Source organism: Tamandua tetradactyla, chromosome 1 (assembly GCF_023851605.1).
Source record: "Tamandua tetradactyla isolate mTamTet1 chromosome 1, mTamTet1.pri, whole genome shotgun sequence".
Taxonomy (NCBI): domain Eukaryota; kingdom Metazoa; phylum Chordata; class Mammalia; order Pilosa; family Myrmecophagidae; genus Tamandua; species Tamandua tetradactyla.
In genome coordinates, this window is record NC_135327.1 from 72,227,482 (window position 1) to 72,242,328 (window position 14,847).

At 36.5% G+C, this 14,847-nt stretch overlaps 1 protein-coding gene across 4 annotated transcripts in view; it reads right to left on the reverse strand.

The window, feature by feature from the left end:
• Positions 1-14,847, reverse strand: part of ZPBP (zona pellucida binding protein) — a 158,064-nt gene that overhangs the window by 140,289 nt on the left and 2,928 nt on the right. For all 4 annotated transcript variants that reach the window (XR_013158698.1, XM_077118912.1, XM_077118919.1 and 1 more), the window contains exon 3: positions 6,505-6,630. Coding sequence is in view for 3 of the 4 variants with exons in the window: in XM_077118912.1 (XP_076975027.1) it covers positions 6,505-6,630 (126 nt within the window). In the remaining variant the exon portion in view is untranslated. The remainder of the gene's footprint in view (positions 1-6,504; positions 6,631-14,847) is intronic.

Consider the following 14,847-nt stretch of genomic DNA (forward strand, 5'->3'; position numbering starts at 1 on the left):
CGGGGACTATTGGATCCTAAAGGCCCAATGGGACTAATCCACATTCCCCCTGGGGAACTGGAGGGCTAATCAGGGCCAAAAGCTCCACCTGCTACAACCCATCAGCAATAGAGGAAGGAGTTGCAGTGTAAAAAACATATACAGAATTTTCCATTTCCAGGGGCTCCTGAGTAAAAAAGGGTGCGACAACACAGACCTGCTGAGTCTCTACACCTTCTGAAAGAAGTACCTATTGGACCAGGAGAAATTGGTTACATAAATACCCCATTGACAAGTACAGATGTAAGGAATTTCAAGAAGGGGATAAAATCATTAGTGGATGACCCAGCAGAGCTAGCTGAACAACTGGATTAATTTTTAGGCCCCAGTTTATATACTTGGTCCAACTTATGTCCATCCTGAATAATCTCCTTATGGGAGAAGAAAGCAGAATGACAAGGAGGACGGCTATGAAAGAATGGGAGAGCAGCACCCTCCTGGACAAGTGATAATGGCAACAGAGCAAAAATTCCCCCATGTAGACCCCAATTGGGATAATATTCAGGAAGGCAGAGCACAAATGAATGATCTTAGCGACCTCATTATAGAAGGGATAAAATTGGCTGTACCCAAATCTCAGAACCTAAATAGGATCCTTGAGGTGACTCAAGAAAAGATGAGACTCCCTCCGCTTACCTGCAAAGGGTGAGAAACCAGGTGAGGAAATACTCAGGAATACCTTGGTAGTCCTACGGCCCAAGGAATGCTAAAGGTCAGCTATGTAAAGGGGTCTTGGCCCGACATTCAGAAAAAGATCCAGAAAATGGATGGGTGGATGGATAAACCACTGGAAGCATTACTGAGAACATCTCAGAAAGTGTTTGTTAGAAGGGAAGAGGAAAAGCAGAAGCAAAAAGCTAAAGTCATGATGAGCATGGTCGACCAAGGTCAAGAAGAAATTAGAGATAAAGCAGGGAAGATACAGGCAGAGGCAAAAAAAATAGAAAAAGAATCTGGGCCAGATAGGATACAGAAGTGAAGAGGGTACAGGACACCACAGGGTGTTAACACCGTGGGAAATCCTGTCATTTCAAAAGGGAGTTCCCGAGTTTAGAGAAAGAAGGTCAGGTGATACCCCTGATGAATTCTGAGGACTGGGGGGGGGGGGGGGGGGGGGGGGGGGCGGGGCGGGGCCAGGAGCCTTTAGTTAATCTGAAGGTGGGCCCATATCAGGAACAAATTACATTTTTGGTAAATGACAGCTTGATCATCTATGAACCAGATCCCAAAGGGGATCAGATTCTCTGATCATTCCCTCACAGTTTCATGGGTAAAAGGGGAACATTTAGAGCCCCGATTCTCAAACCTAATAACATCTGCTGGGAAGATATCCAAATTATGAGTTATTTGCTGTACATCCCAGAAGCTGGGAGTAGCTTGTTGGAAGGTACCTGACAGTACCCACAGAATTGGATCTGAAGGTAAAGGATGGCCAGATAGAAGTCATCTCAGCCTTCTTTACTACAGAAGATGAAAAGGACATTCAAGAAAAAGTATAGGTGAGAGAGGGAAATGGGGGGGGGGGGGGTGGAGGTTTCCCCCATCAAAATCAAAATTTAGGAAGAAAGGGGATTCATTAACAGCAAGGGGAAGGAATTGGTCCATGGGGAATTAATAAAATCAGAACTCACTAATCTATTCTTACAAAGGGAAACATCAGTGGTGCATGTAAACTGACATCAGAAAGGCCATACCCTTGAGGCAAAGGGCAACAGGCTGGCTGATGAAAAGGCTAAAGAAGCTTCCATTTGCCCCCCATCAAGGTTAATGGTCTTAATACCCTCCATTCCCAGAGAATTAGAGGTCCCCATATACCCTGAGATGGAAGTAAAGGAACTGGAACAATTGGGAGCAAGTCAGGGGAGATGGGTCCTCCCAGATGGCAGGCAGATGTTAAATAAACAAGTAACGATGGAAATATTAGCAGTCTTGTATCAGGGAAGTCACTGGGGAGCACAGGCCATGAGTGATCTGGTTCTTAAACATTTTGGGTGCGTGTGCCTCTACACCTATCTAAACAAATATGTGAATAATGCATAATTTGCCAAAAGTTCAATAAAAAGGTTCTAAGGAAACAGGTACAAGGGGCAAGGGAACCAGGCCTTGGGTCATTTCAGAGCATTCAAGTTGTTTACACCGAGATGCCTCCAGTAGGAGGACTGAAGTACATTCTGGTTTTTATAGACCATCTAACAGGGTGGTTGGAGGCATACCCTCTAGCCTCGGTTACAGCATCAGGAACTTCCAAGATTATCCTTGAACAAAGCGTTCCCCCAATATGGGCAGGTAGAAAATATTGATAACAATGGTAGCCACTTTACCTACCGTGTGCTGCAGGATGCCATGCAAAGCTTAAGTATTTCATGGGATTTTCACAAACCCTAGCATCCGCCATCCTCGGGGAGGGTAGAAAGAATGATCAGACATTAAAGAAGCATCTTTCTAAAACTGGTCTTAGAAACCAAGTTATCTTGGACTAAGTGTCTCCCCATAGCACTGCTAAGAATTAGAACTGCCCCTAGAAAAGTTAGGGATTTCCTTCTACAAAGTATTCTTCAGCTTGCCTTTTCCCAAGAAACTAAAGATCTCCCTTACTTAGATTCAAAGGATGTCTTCCTTAAGGATCATATACCGGCTTTGTCCTCTACTCTTCATCACTCAGGTACCACGGTTTGCTGGCCCAGACACCACCTCTTGAATTTGCTGTCCATCACCACCAACCTGGCTGTTGGGTTCCTCATCAAATCATGGAAAGAGTCTAAACTCCAACCGGCCTGGGAAGGACCTTATCAAGTTCTGTTGACAACTGAAACAGCAGTCCAGATGGCAGAAATACACTGGACTCACTACACCTGAGTGAAAGGACCAGTACCTGAGTTAGACAATAAGTACCCAACAATACAGTCCAATTTGTATGAAATAACTCTAACTTCAGACCCTTTAAAGATTACTCTGAAGAGACAATACTGGGAAGGAAAAAGGGGGGTGGGGTGGATTTTGTATTTTAGTCTAACATAGTTATTAGTGACCCTGGTCACAGAATCTTCCCCAAGGAAGACAGATGAGGAATCTGAAGACAATCTAAAAATGAGAATAATTATATGGGCTGTAATGTTCCAAATTCAGGACACAACAAGCCCTGTCAAATTGATAGTGAATGTAACCGAAGATTTAGAAACCCAAGCTGTACAATTTAATGTTTGTCAAGTAATAGACTGTTAGTGTATTACTGGCAACTGAGTGGGGGAAAATAAGTACCTGTGTCCAGCACCTGTGCAGGGTGGGGGAGTGGTTTCAGTTAAGGAACCCCTCCTTGCTCCTCTTGGGATAATGTATGGTAGGCTATCCAGTTTCAAATATGGACTGTGAACATGAGATGGGTCTCGTGGCCCTGGAGGCCATTAAAGAGTAAAATAACCTTTTATAAAGGAAACACCCCACCAGATTGCAAAGATCTTCAGTGTAACCCGGTGGTGAAAACCATCAAGAAAGCAGACAAAATCCAACAGGGGGTGTCAACCAAGATGTAGTAGTTGATAGAATACATGGAATGAGGACAGACATCACTGGAAAAGACCCTCCGGGAAGGCTCAGGATATAAGTCCTTTCCCCACACCCACAACACCCTCTCCAGCTAGCTCTTCAGTAGTGCCAAGGGAGACTCAGCTGGAGGCCAGTTCCCTAATTCAAAATAATCCTAAAATGATCACGATACTCAAGGCAGAAGATTTAAAGCAAACTATAGAGACAGAAAGAAGGTATGGAGATACAAATGCCTGGGTAGAATGGATTAAAATATACAGTCCAGAGTCTAAACGAAAGCAAATGTTATGCTTATGTAGCAGGCTACCCACTGTTTTTATTGTGCCATTTCCAATAAGTATGGAGAAACAAAAAGGAGTTCAAATGCATGGTACTCCTTTTTTAATACTACTCTTGGTGAAAATTACAGTACATTGCCCTCTCTTTTCACCCCAGTCAGGAGTGGAAAAGTCAAGGCCATAGCGGCTCTACACCTCAGTCCAGGAAACCACTCTGCTTGTCTCCCTAGACTGGGAGAAGGGCTCCAGGATCTTGGGATCATGGTCTCGTGTACCCAAGCATGGAATGTGACTGAGGATAGTACTGGCAATTTCTCCAGTTTAATCACACCCTGAGCAAACCTTAGGTAATATTGTGGAAAGGGCATCCTCCTACCAGTATTACCTGAGAAGTGAAAAGAGACCAGTGATCTGGTTCAATTGTCTAACCCATTCACCCTGGCATGTGAAAAGGAGGAGGAAATTCAAATCCAGGGAAAAAGAAAGAAAAGAAGTTTACTTGGTTCCTTCAACGAACAAATTTATTTAGACAGTATAGGGGTACCACAGGGAATCCCTGATGGGTTTAAGGCTAGAAATCAAGTAACTGCAGGATTTGAGTCATTCTTATCCTGGTGGGTCACCATTAATAAAAATGTGGACTGGGTTAAGTACATATATTATAATCAACAAAGATTTATCAACAACACCAGAGATGCAGTGAAGGGCATCGCAGGACAGCTAAACGCTACTAGCCAAATAACATGGGAAAACAGGATAGCCCTAGATATGATGCTAGCTGAAAAGGGAGGTGTTTGTGTTATGATCGGAGGTAGTTGTGCATTCATCCCCCAATAATACAGGCCCAGATGGAACTATCACCAAAGCTTTACAAGGTTTAACGGCCTGATCTGAAGAACTGGCAGAGAATTCAGGTATTGATAACCCCCTCATGGAATAGTTAGAAAGTTGGTTTGGAAAATGGAAAGAGGTGGCACTGTCCATTTTAACTTCTTTAATCATCATAGCTGGGATGCTGACAGTGATCGGGGGTTGCATCATCTCAGGCACCCAGGGGTTAACTCAGAGACTAACTGAGACTGCCCCAACCAAGCACATGCCTGTTCAGTACAGACAAAATAATTTGTACCTCCTTAAAGAGGAAGATCCCTATGATGATGAATGTGAAAAGGCTCTTATCAAGTTTGAAAAAGAACTAGAATGTGAAAACTAAAAAAGTTCAAAAAAAAAAAAAGAGGGGGAATTTGTAAGAAATGAAATTAAGTTCAGCTTTCTCATAAAATGGTGCAGAATGGGGGAAAAGCAAAACTTACTAAACAAGACTGCAAAACCAACCCACCCTGGTTCCGCAATTGGGGAAGGAGAGGGAGCCTCTGATGTAAGCTTGGAGATCAGTGCCATTTCCTCATATGAGAAAAAACCGTGAGTTAGACCTCTCGAATAGGCTGTAATCTCTGGAGTACCCAGCCACTGGGGAAAACAGGGAAGGGATTCGTGTTAGGCTTAGGGGATAAATGTTGCTGCCTCCTGTTGTTTGGAAAGCCAGCCATCATATTTTGGTTGCACACCGGTTCTTGCAAGATCATGAATAAATTATTTTCTCCTCCACAATGGGGCGAGTGGTTATTCTCTTTCAGGTACTGCTTTCTTTCCGACATTTCATTTTAAATTACTAGTTTTAAAAGTAGGTTTAGAATTCTGGTTTTGGCTCAGACATGGAAAGTGAATATAAGCATGCTCATCTCACCATTACAATGAGGAAAAAGCTACCAAGCCGCACATTTATAACTTCACTTGAACCCATCAAAGAAATGAGGTTGCAGGGCAACCGATAACCTGAAATCTGGTGATAGGTGCCTGCATGTAGAAACAGAACCCATGCATTTGCTTTAGCAGCCATATAAACTGTCAAGATTCAGCTAAAAAGTTTCTTATTGAAATGCCAAAAACTAAGTGTAGACAAGCGTGAGCAGTGAAGCCTCTGGGGGCGCATCCTTTCACCTGGATGAGAATCCAACTACTATGGATCTTCTTTTGTAACCAAAGCATCAATAATTAATTACCCACTGTCAAACCACATCGTATACTTAAAAGTCTGCTTTTGATATTAAAATACATAACATTAAATGTTATCATGTGTTTCAATATGGATAATAAAAGTTAAAATATAAACCATATTGTCTAGTCATAATTTTAGTCTAAAATATATAAAATAGTAATGACTAATAAAGTCTCAAAATGCCCATATGTGGGGCTGTATAAAACAAACAAAACCATGTCTTAAAATCAATGGCTCAAAATGTCCATTCACATTTTTTACCGAAGCCAGATCATATTTTCTCCTTTATAATACTTTAGCTAACAAAAATCTAATCGAACTAAACCCAAATGATTTTATGAACCCTTAAAAAAGTATTTTTAAATATAAATGCTCAGAGAATTTTATTAACAAGTAAATCTCAAATTAAAATATGTTAACAAATGCTAACACCATCTACATTGTGAGATTCTAACTCTAAAAGGAAATCTCAGGGGGAAAAAATGAGGAAATAGGTAAATTAACATGCTACACACCTTTTTTTTTTTTACCTCAGTATATTTTTGATACATCACATTAGTTATGAATATTGAAACAAAATCCTACCTGAAACAATTTTACCTCTTGGCCCATGCCACTGGAATGATGGATCTATCAGTTCAGAATTTCGCAGTCGTTGGGTTGAACATAACAGATGAGGACTCTTTTGATGGAGCATGACATACACTTTCACTGAAAATACAACATTAAAATGTTCCAATAATATCTGAAGTACATTCTTTCTCTATAAAGCCATACATGTTTGTGTCTGGCTTACATGTTTTTATAGTTATTCTTAGGATTAATGTTCAACTATTACTTGATGATAAAAGCAGGTTTGGGGTCAGGATCAGGGTTGGAGTTAGGGTATGTCCATGTGTCTGTATATGTATGTATCCTCAACTTCAGAATAATATGTTCATTTTTAATTTAGAGTTTGCTTACCCATCTACCGAAGTTTCAGAATATTACTTTAATTACAGTGTACTAAGATAATTCTATACATAGAATTTATATACTCAGGCTTGCAAAGACCCCAGAACTGAGAATATTTGATAATTTTATTTAGATTAATATAAATATGCTGAATAAAAGATTATACGGTAAGGGTGGTGCAATGGTGGTTCAGTGGCAGAATTTTCGCCTGCCATGCCAGAGACCCAGGTTTGATTCCTGGAGCCTGCCCATGCCCCCCCCCACAAAAAAGGATTATACCATAAAATCAACAAATAATTGCCTTGATTTTAAAATTTAAATAGTATTTTGTCACATTTTGCTTTAAAATTTAAAGAAAACTGATAATTAAATAAGAAGAAATAGTATTCTCTAAGGCATACAAAACAAGTACAATGAAAATTCAATTAAGATTTTGAGTTTACTCATAAGTAAGCTTTTAGAAAAGGTTCCAACAAGTCTTTGGAAATAGTAGGCTGACTATTCACTGATTCTCCATATTCAAAGATGTGTGTGATTCAGTAAAATAAAAGAAAAATTTTGAGAATTAAAATTGTCATAACATTAAAAAGTCCGTTTCCAAAGTTTCAGCAAAAGATGTTTATTGTACATAATTTTTAATTAGATCTCCTTCCTCATGTTATGTAAGTTCCATTAGTTACTTTATTTTATCATAAACTGATGTTAAATTTTAACACATTTTGGGTGGGCCATGGTCGCTCAGTGGCAGAATTCTTGCCTGCCTTGCCAGAGACCCAGGTTTGTTTCCTGGTGCCTGCCCACGCAAAAAAAAATTTTTAATTAACACATTTTTTTCTTTAATGATTGATGTGATCATTTGGTTTTTTCCTCTTGAATATTTTAATGCAGTGCTTGACAATAATAGATTACTTTAATAAAATAAATCTAACAGGTCTGTTTATTTTCACTTAAACATTGCTTGACTCAATTTTTCTTTGTTTTATTTAAACATTGCTGGATTCTAATTCTTTTTTTTTTTTTTTTTTAACATGGGCAGGCACTGGGAATTGAATCCGGGTCCTCGGGCATGGCAGGCAAGCATTCTTACCTGCTGAGCCACCGTGGCCTGCCCTGGATTCTAATTTTTATTTTCAAACATTTTTCTTATGATACTTGTTTCTATGTTCATAAATTTAACTGTGTATAATTTCTTTTCTTGTACTACATCCTTTGTTCTTTCCCAAATTTAGTCCTAAAGTCATTTAATATTTATTATTAATAAGGTCGGCACCTAAGGTAGATTATAATGTCCTCAGAAATGAATTGGGCAGATTTTCTTCTATAAATTTTCTCTGAAAGAATAGGTCTAGTTTTTTTTTTTAATTTGGAAAATTTTATAGTCTGATAACTTTTTTTTTGGATAAGGGGGGAGTAAAAAAAAAAAATTTTGTCTACCAGTCAGATGTCTTTGACTGGTTATCATTCTGCTCAGAATTTAATTGAGTCTACTTAAAAAAATCTGATTTTACTAGCAAATTATCTATTTCAAATTTATTACTATAAATTACTAAGAATAGCAACTTAAAACTTTTTAAATTTCACCATGTCTGATTTAATGATATTTGTTTATTTGTACTTTGGTTATTCTATCATGATAAATTATCAAAAAGCTGTACAAATTTGTTCTCAAGACAGTTTTTGGTTCCATACCTCTCTCATGTCTTTTCTCATTAATTTCTGCTTGTCTTTATCTTATTTCTTTCCTACCTTCCTTCAGTTTAAATTTCTCTGCTTTTATCTAACTTCTCTAATAAATGCTTACTCCATTAATTTTCACTTCTTAGCATGACTTCAAGTCTTTCTCTCCATGATATGTCTTTTAGAATATCTCACCTCTTTTCACTCCACTTCATCCTAACCATGCCACATTAATTACATATCTGCACCACTTCTTCAGGATTCTATACGTGTAAATATCGAAGTGTCTCTTCATCTTTGGAGACTCAATGCAATTATATATTTTCTGCTCTGACTTCTTTGATTGCCCAAATTCTTATGCCATTACTAATCCCTTCCTCTGCCCCTCACTAAACCGTGTACATATTTCAACCATGGCAAATAATATCAGAGTACCCAGTGCAAGATCAACATAAAAAAATAAATAATGTTCATCTATATTAACAATAATATACTGAAACAATAACAGAAAAATATGGTATTTAGAGAACAATGAACAACTTATATATAATCAAACAAGACCATGATCAATCAAACTTTAGCCAAAGATATAAAATTAGAGAGCAATGCCATAATTATGAGTATAAACTTATTTTTTAAATACTAACTTATTCCATATTTATATAAATAATCAACATAGTTTTAAGAAAATTCCCAGAAGGATTTCTAAAAAACTCATGACTACTGATTCTGATATGTATTTGGAAGACTAAAAGTTCATAAATAGCTAACACAATTCTATTTTTAAAAAAAAGAAAGCAAAGAGGAAGGACTAGTATTACAAGTTAAGATGTATTACAATGTTACAGTAATTACAACAAAGTCTGATGGAAAAACAAAAATCAATGAAAAGAACAGTGGATCTAAAGAAAAAACCCACATACACATTAAATCTGCTATATTATAAGATACTGTGGTATCTTATATCACTGAGGAAAATATAGATTATTAATGAATTATGTTAGAAAAGCCATTTCATTATATAATGATGAAATTAGGCTTATAAATTTCAGATAAACTAAAGCCCCGAAGCAAAATCATATCATTATTTAAAGAAAATGTAATCTGTATGTCTTTGGGATGGAAGGACATTTTAAATGTAAAACTAAAATGTAAGAAGAAAAATACCAAACTCACTTCTTAAAAATTAACAAATTCTGTTTGATCCCATATGCCATAAGCAAATAAAGATATTTGCAAGAAAGATCATCAATAAAGGATTTTTAACTGAATATATAAATAACATGCAAGTAATTTCTTTGAAAATATCAAGGAAAAAGAAACTTAACCTTCAAGTTGGCAAAAATGGAAAAGTCGGCTAATAGCACTGGTGGCAAAATGGGCCACCTTAAGTGGTTCTGGTCAAATGTAAATTGTGAGTCGTTGCGGAGAAACAATTTTAGTGAGAATGAGAATGTTCTGATCCTATGATCACTAAAAGCTCATTCTTGGATACATCAGACAAGAACACTTTTAAGCAGGCACAAAAAAAGAGTCGTACAAAATGGTATTCATCACTACACCAAAAAATTCAGATGAATTGACACTGCAAGAAAGATGTAAATAAATGCCTTTCGAATGAATGAATTCATAAATGAATCAAATTAGAAGAGCAACTGAACATAAAAGACTAAGCTAAAGGTGAATAAGTTAGATAGGATCAGAGGAACAGACAGACACAGATGCTGATATACTGAATAAAAGAAGAAATTCAGGCAAGAATAATCTTAGTCTCAATATTTTGTGGATCTACAGCTAGTAAAACATCACATAATAATCTATGATGTGATATAAGAACTACATGTTGAATTAAAACATTAATCCATTTTTAAGAATTCTTCTATCAAGAAATAAACCAATAAAAGAGGAAATAGTTTTATAATTTAGGTATAAAAGTTGTAGCTAATGATATCAGTTTAAATGGCAGAGTAAAGACTTCCTAAAATTCTCCCTTTCATAAATAAATGAGAAAATTGTCAAATTGTCACAATAAATGTTTTCAAAACTCTCAAAATATAGCATAGGCCCACAGCAATCCAAGAAATGTTTATTCAAGAGAAACACCTGAATTTTTGTAAGAATAGCAAGCTGGTAGCACTTTAACTTGCCATATTCTCATCTCCTATCCCTTCTACTTCTGCTATAGCTCTGACAACAAATAATCTGTAATCATGATGAAAATAAGCAGCTTGGCAAATGGAGTCAGTCTCATTCCCAGAGAATTTACCTGTCTAGTGATTTCCTGAAAGATCCCACTTGCAAGGCTGTCATATTGGATCTTACTTGAGACTCACCCAGTGCAAAAAGTCTTTTCATAGGAGCCTTGTTAAAAACAATTAAAAGCAATTGTTTAACTCTGTGGCTGCCTGAGGCAGTAGGTAACAGTTAAGGCAAACAACAGAAGTTAACCAAAAAACCTAAAAGGAACAGCTAGTGTCGATAGGAACCTTAAAAGGTTCTGATATATTACTGGGAGTCCTAAAAGTTAGGGACATGTTAGCATGCTGAGGAAAGACCCTTAAATTTGCTTCTCTGGCTGAACATGAAGTTTTGAGTTGTAAAAGTGAAATATAAGGCAGAGTTGTCCTCTACCTGGTTGAATGCTGAAGGTATATCACAATGCACACACAGAGCCCACTGGCAAAGACTAGGAAAGTGACTGGTTCTAAGTGTTTAAGGAAATTTTTGTCTGTTTATTAGCCTAACTAAGCGAATTGAGAAGAGATTTCAGTAGTCATACATGACAAAAAAATATCATTTACAGAATTATCTCAGAAAAGCCATTAGACAAACAAACAACAATGACATCAACAAACAGGAACATCACCAAACTCTGGGAAAGTGGAAAAATCTAATATCTGGAGATGCCAATTATATTATTTAAATTTTCCATTAAAAATACATATGAGACATGCTTAGAAACAAAATTTGGCCATACACAGGGAAAGACTTCAATCAATAGAAATATTTCCAGAGGAAAACCAAATTTTGGACATATTAGACAAACATTTAAAATCACCCATTTTCTAAATGTTAAAAAAATTTAAGGAAGCTATACCTAAAGAACCAAAGAAAGTAAGAGAACAATGCCTCAACAAAATACAGAATATCCTTAGAGAGAAAGCATGTTAAGAGCTCCAGAAAGAAACTCAGATTAAAAAGTACAATAATTGAAATTAAAGATTCACTAGAGGGGTTCAACAGCAGATTTGAATTGACAGAAGAAAAATCAGTAGACTTAAAGAGAGACCAAGTGAGACTGTTCAGTCTGAAGAAAAGAAAGAAGAAAGAAGAAAGAAAAATAAACAGATACTCAGAGACCAGTAGGAAACTATCAAGTATGCCAACATATGCATAATGAGAGTCATACATGATCATCTTTATAGATGCAGAAAATTTCACTTACAACATTATCAAAAAGAAAAAAATAATTAGGAATGAATTTAACAAAAGAAATACAAGACTTTTATAATGAAAACTGCAAAACAACATTCAGGGAAATTAAACAATACCTTAAAAATGAAAAGATATCCCATATACATGGATAGAAAAAATTTATATTAAGATGACAATATTCCCCAAATTGACCTATAAATTCAATGCAAGCCCTCCAAAAATCCCAAAGGCATTTTTTTGTCAGAAATTGACAAGTTGACTCTAGAATACATATGGAAATTACAAGAAACTCAGAACAATCAAAACAATCTTAAAAAAGAAGAATGAAGTTGGAGGACTCACACTTCCTGATGTTAAACTGAATATAAAACAAAAGTAATCAAGACAGTGCAGTATGTCATGATTCCACACATATATTGGTAGAATCAAATTGAGTCCAGAAATAAAGCTATACAGCTATGGCCAACTGATTTTCAACAAGGGTACTGAGACCATTCATTTGGGAAAAGAACTGTCCTTCCACGAAAGGTTACCAGAACAAACAGAAACTAACAAGCAAAGGAATGAAATTGGACTTCTTCATCATACCATATACCAAATCTAAGTCAAAACAGATTTATGAGCTAAAATATGAGAGTTAAAACTGTAAATCTCTTAGAAGAAAACACAGTGCTATATTTTCATGACCTAGGACTAGGCAATAGATTTTTAGATATGGCACCAAAAGCAGGAGCAACAAACGAAAAAAACAGACAAATTGACTTCATTGAAATTACGTATTTTATAAAGGACATATCAAGAAAAAGACAATCTACAGAACAGAAGAAAATAATTGCTAACCATATATCAGTAATATTTAATATTCAGGATATAAAAAAAAGATAGTCAACCTAATTTTAAAATGTATGAAGGACTTTGTGCTGTTTTGAAACTGTTATGTAACCCAGAAAAGCCATGTTGGTCCTGATCCAATCTTTGTGGGGACAGTCATTTTTTTTAATCCTGATCCAATATTATAGGGTGAGACCTCTTGATTAAGTTGTTTTCATGGAGATGTGACACACCCAAATGTGTGTGTGCATGGGGGTGGGGGCTTTGATTAGATTACTTCCACAGCAATGTGCCGCACCCAATTATGGGTAGGACCTTTTTAATTACATAGAGACGTGACTCTGCCCAATTACAATAGGTTTAAATTAGTTTCCTGGAGTCCTTAAAAGACACACAGAGAGATAGGTCATACAGAGCTGAAATAGACACAGATGCAGAGGAAAATGCCAGAAAGACCCACAGGATCTGCTAGAGCCATCTGAAACCAGAAGCCAGGAAAAAGCCCAGATGACATTGTCATGTGCCTTCCCATGAGATGTTAAACAAGCCAGAACCCAGAGTTTTGCCCCAGAAAAACTAAGTGAGCACCCACATATGCTTAGAAAGGAAGCACCTGGAGTCAGAAGCTGGAAGCAACAGAACTAGGAAGAGGAACCAGCAGACACCTGCCATGAGCCTTCCCATGCGACAGACATCCGCCTCACTTAGGAGTCAAGATCATCTTTTTCTGGATGCCTTGGTTTGGACATTTTCAATGCCTCAGAACTGTAAACCTGTTACTCAATAAATTCCCTTTATAAAAGCCCATCCTTTTCTGGTATTCTGTATTCCAGCAGCATTAACAAACTAAAACAGACTTGAACAGACATTTCTTCAAAGATACACAAATGACTAAGAAACACACGTAAGGATTTTCAACCTCATTAGTCATTATGCAAATGGAAATCAAAGCCACAATGAGATAACACTTTAAACCCACTAATATGGCTACAATTTTAAAAATAACAATAAAAAAATAAGTACTGGTAAGGGTTTGGAGGAACTGGATCCCTCACACATTGCTGGTGGGAAGTAAAATAATTCAGCCACTTTGGAAAATAGTTTGATAGTACCTTGAAAGGTTAAACATAGAGTTACCACATGACCATTAATTCCTTGCCTAGGTTTATACACAAAAGAAGTGAAAGCCTATGTTCATGCAACAACTTGAAATTAAATGTTCACAGGAGCCTTATTCATAGTAACCAAAAAGTGGATATAACTCAAATGGAATGGAAATATATGGTATATTTATATACAGGAATAGTATTCAGTCATAAAAACAAATCAAGTTCTGATAAACACTACAACATCAATGAACCTTGAAAACACTATGCTAAGTGAAAGAAGCCATGTGAAAAAAGGTCACATACTTTATGATTCCACTTTTATAATGAATGATCAATAACTGCTTAATAGAGATGAGTTACCTTTTCTGGAATGATGCACTGGAATTATATAGAAATGACGACTGCACAACACTGTAAATGATATACTGTAAAATGGTGAATTTTATATTATGTGGATTTCAGCAGCTGGGGGAGGGAGGAATGAGGAGTGACTTTAGTAAGTACAGGGTTTCTTTCTGGACTGAAGAAATTACTCTGGAATTTGATAGTGGTAATATATGCACAACCTTGTAAATTAAATGAAAACAATTGAATTGCAAACTTTGAATGGGGAATTTTATGGCACGTGAAATTTACTTCAATAAATAAATAAGCCAAATAAGTTGTAGTTGGTATACCTCATGGGACTACTGCATAAACCTTGAATAACTCAAAATCTTTGCCATATGTAGACTACATTTGTAATATATTTTAGTTATTTGAGTTGCATACATTTAATATTAAATATAGTTAGCTTTCATAAGATAAGCAAAAATGTTATAGGCACCTTTAATTAGATAAACCTTTAAAAATAATTATAAAGCAGTTATAGCAAACAGAGTTAAAACTAGATGAGTCTAACTATGGAATCAACTTTAATCCA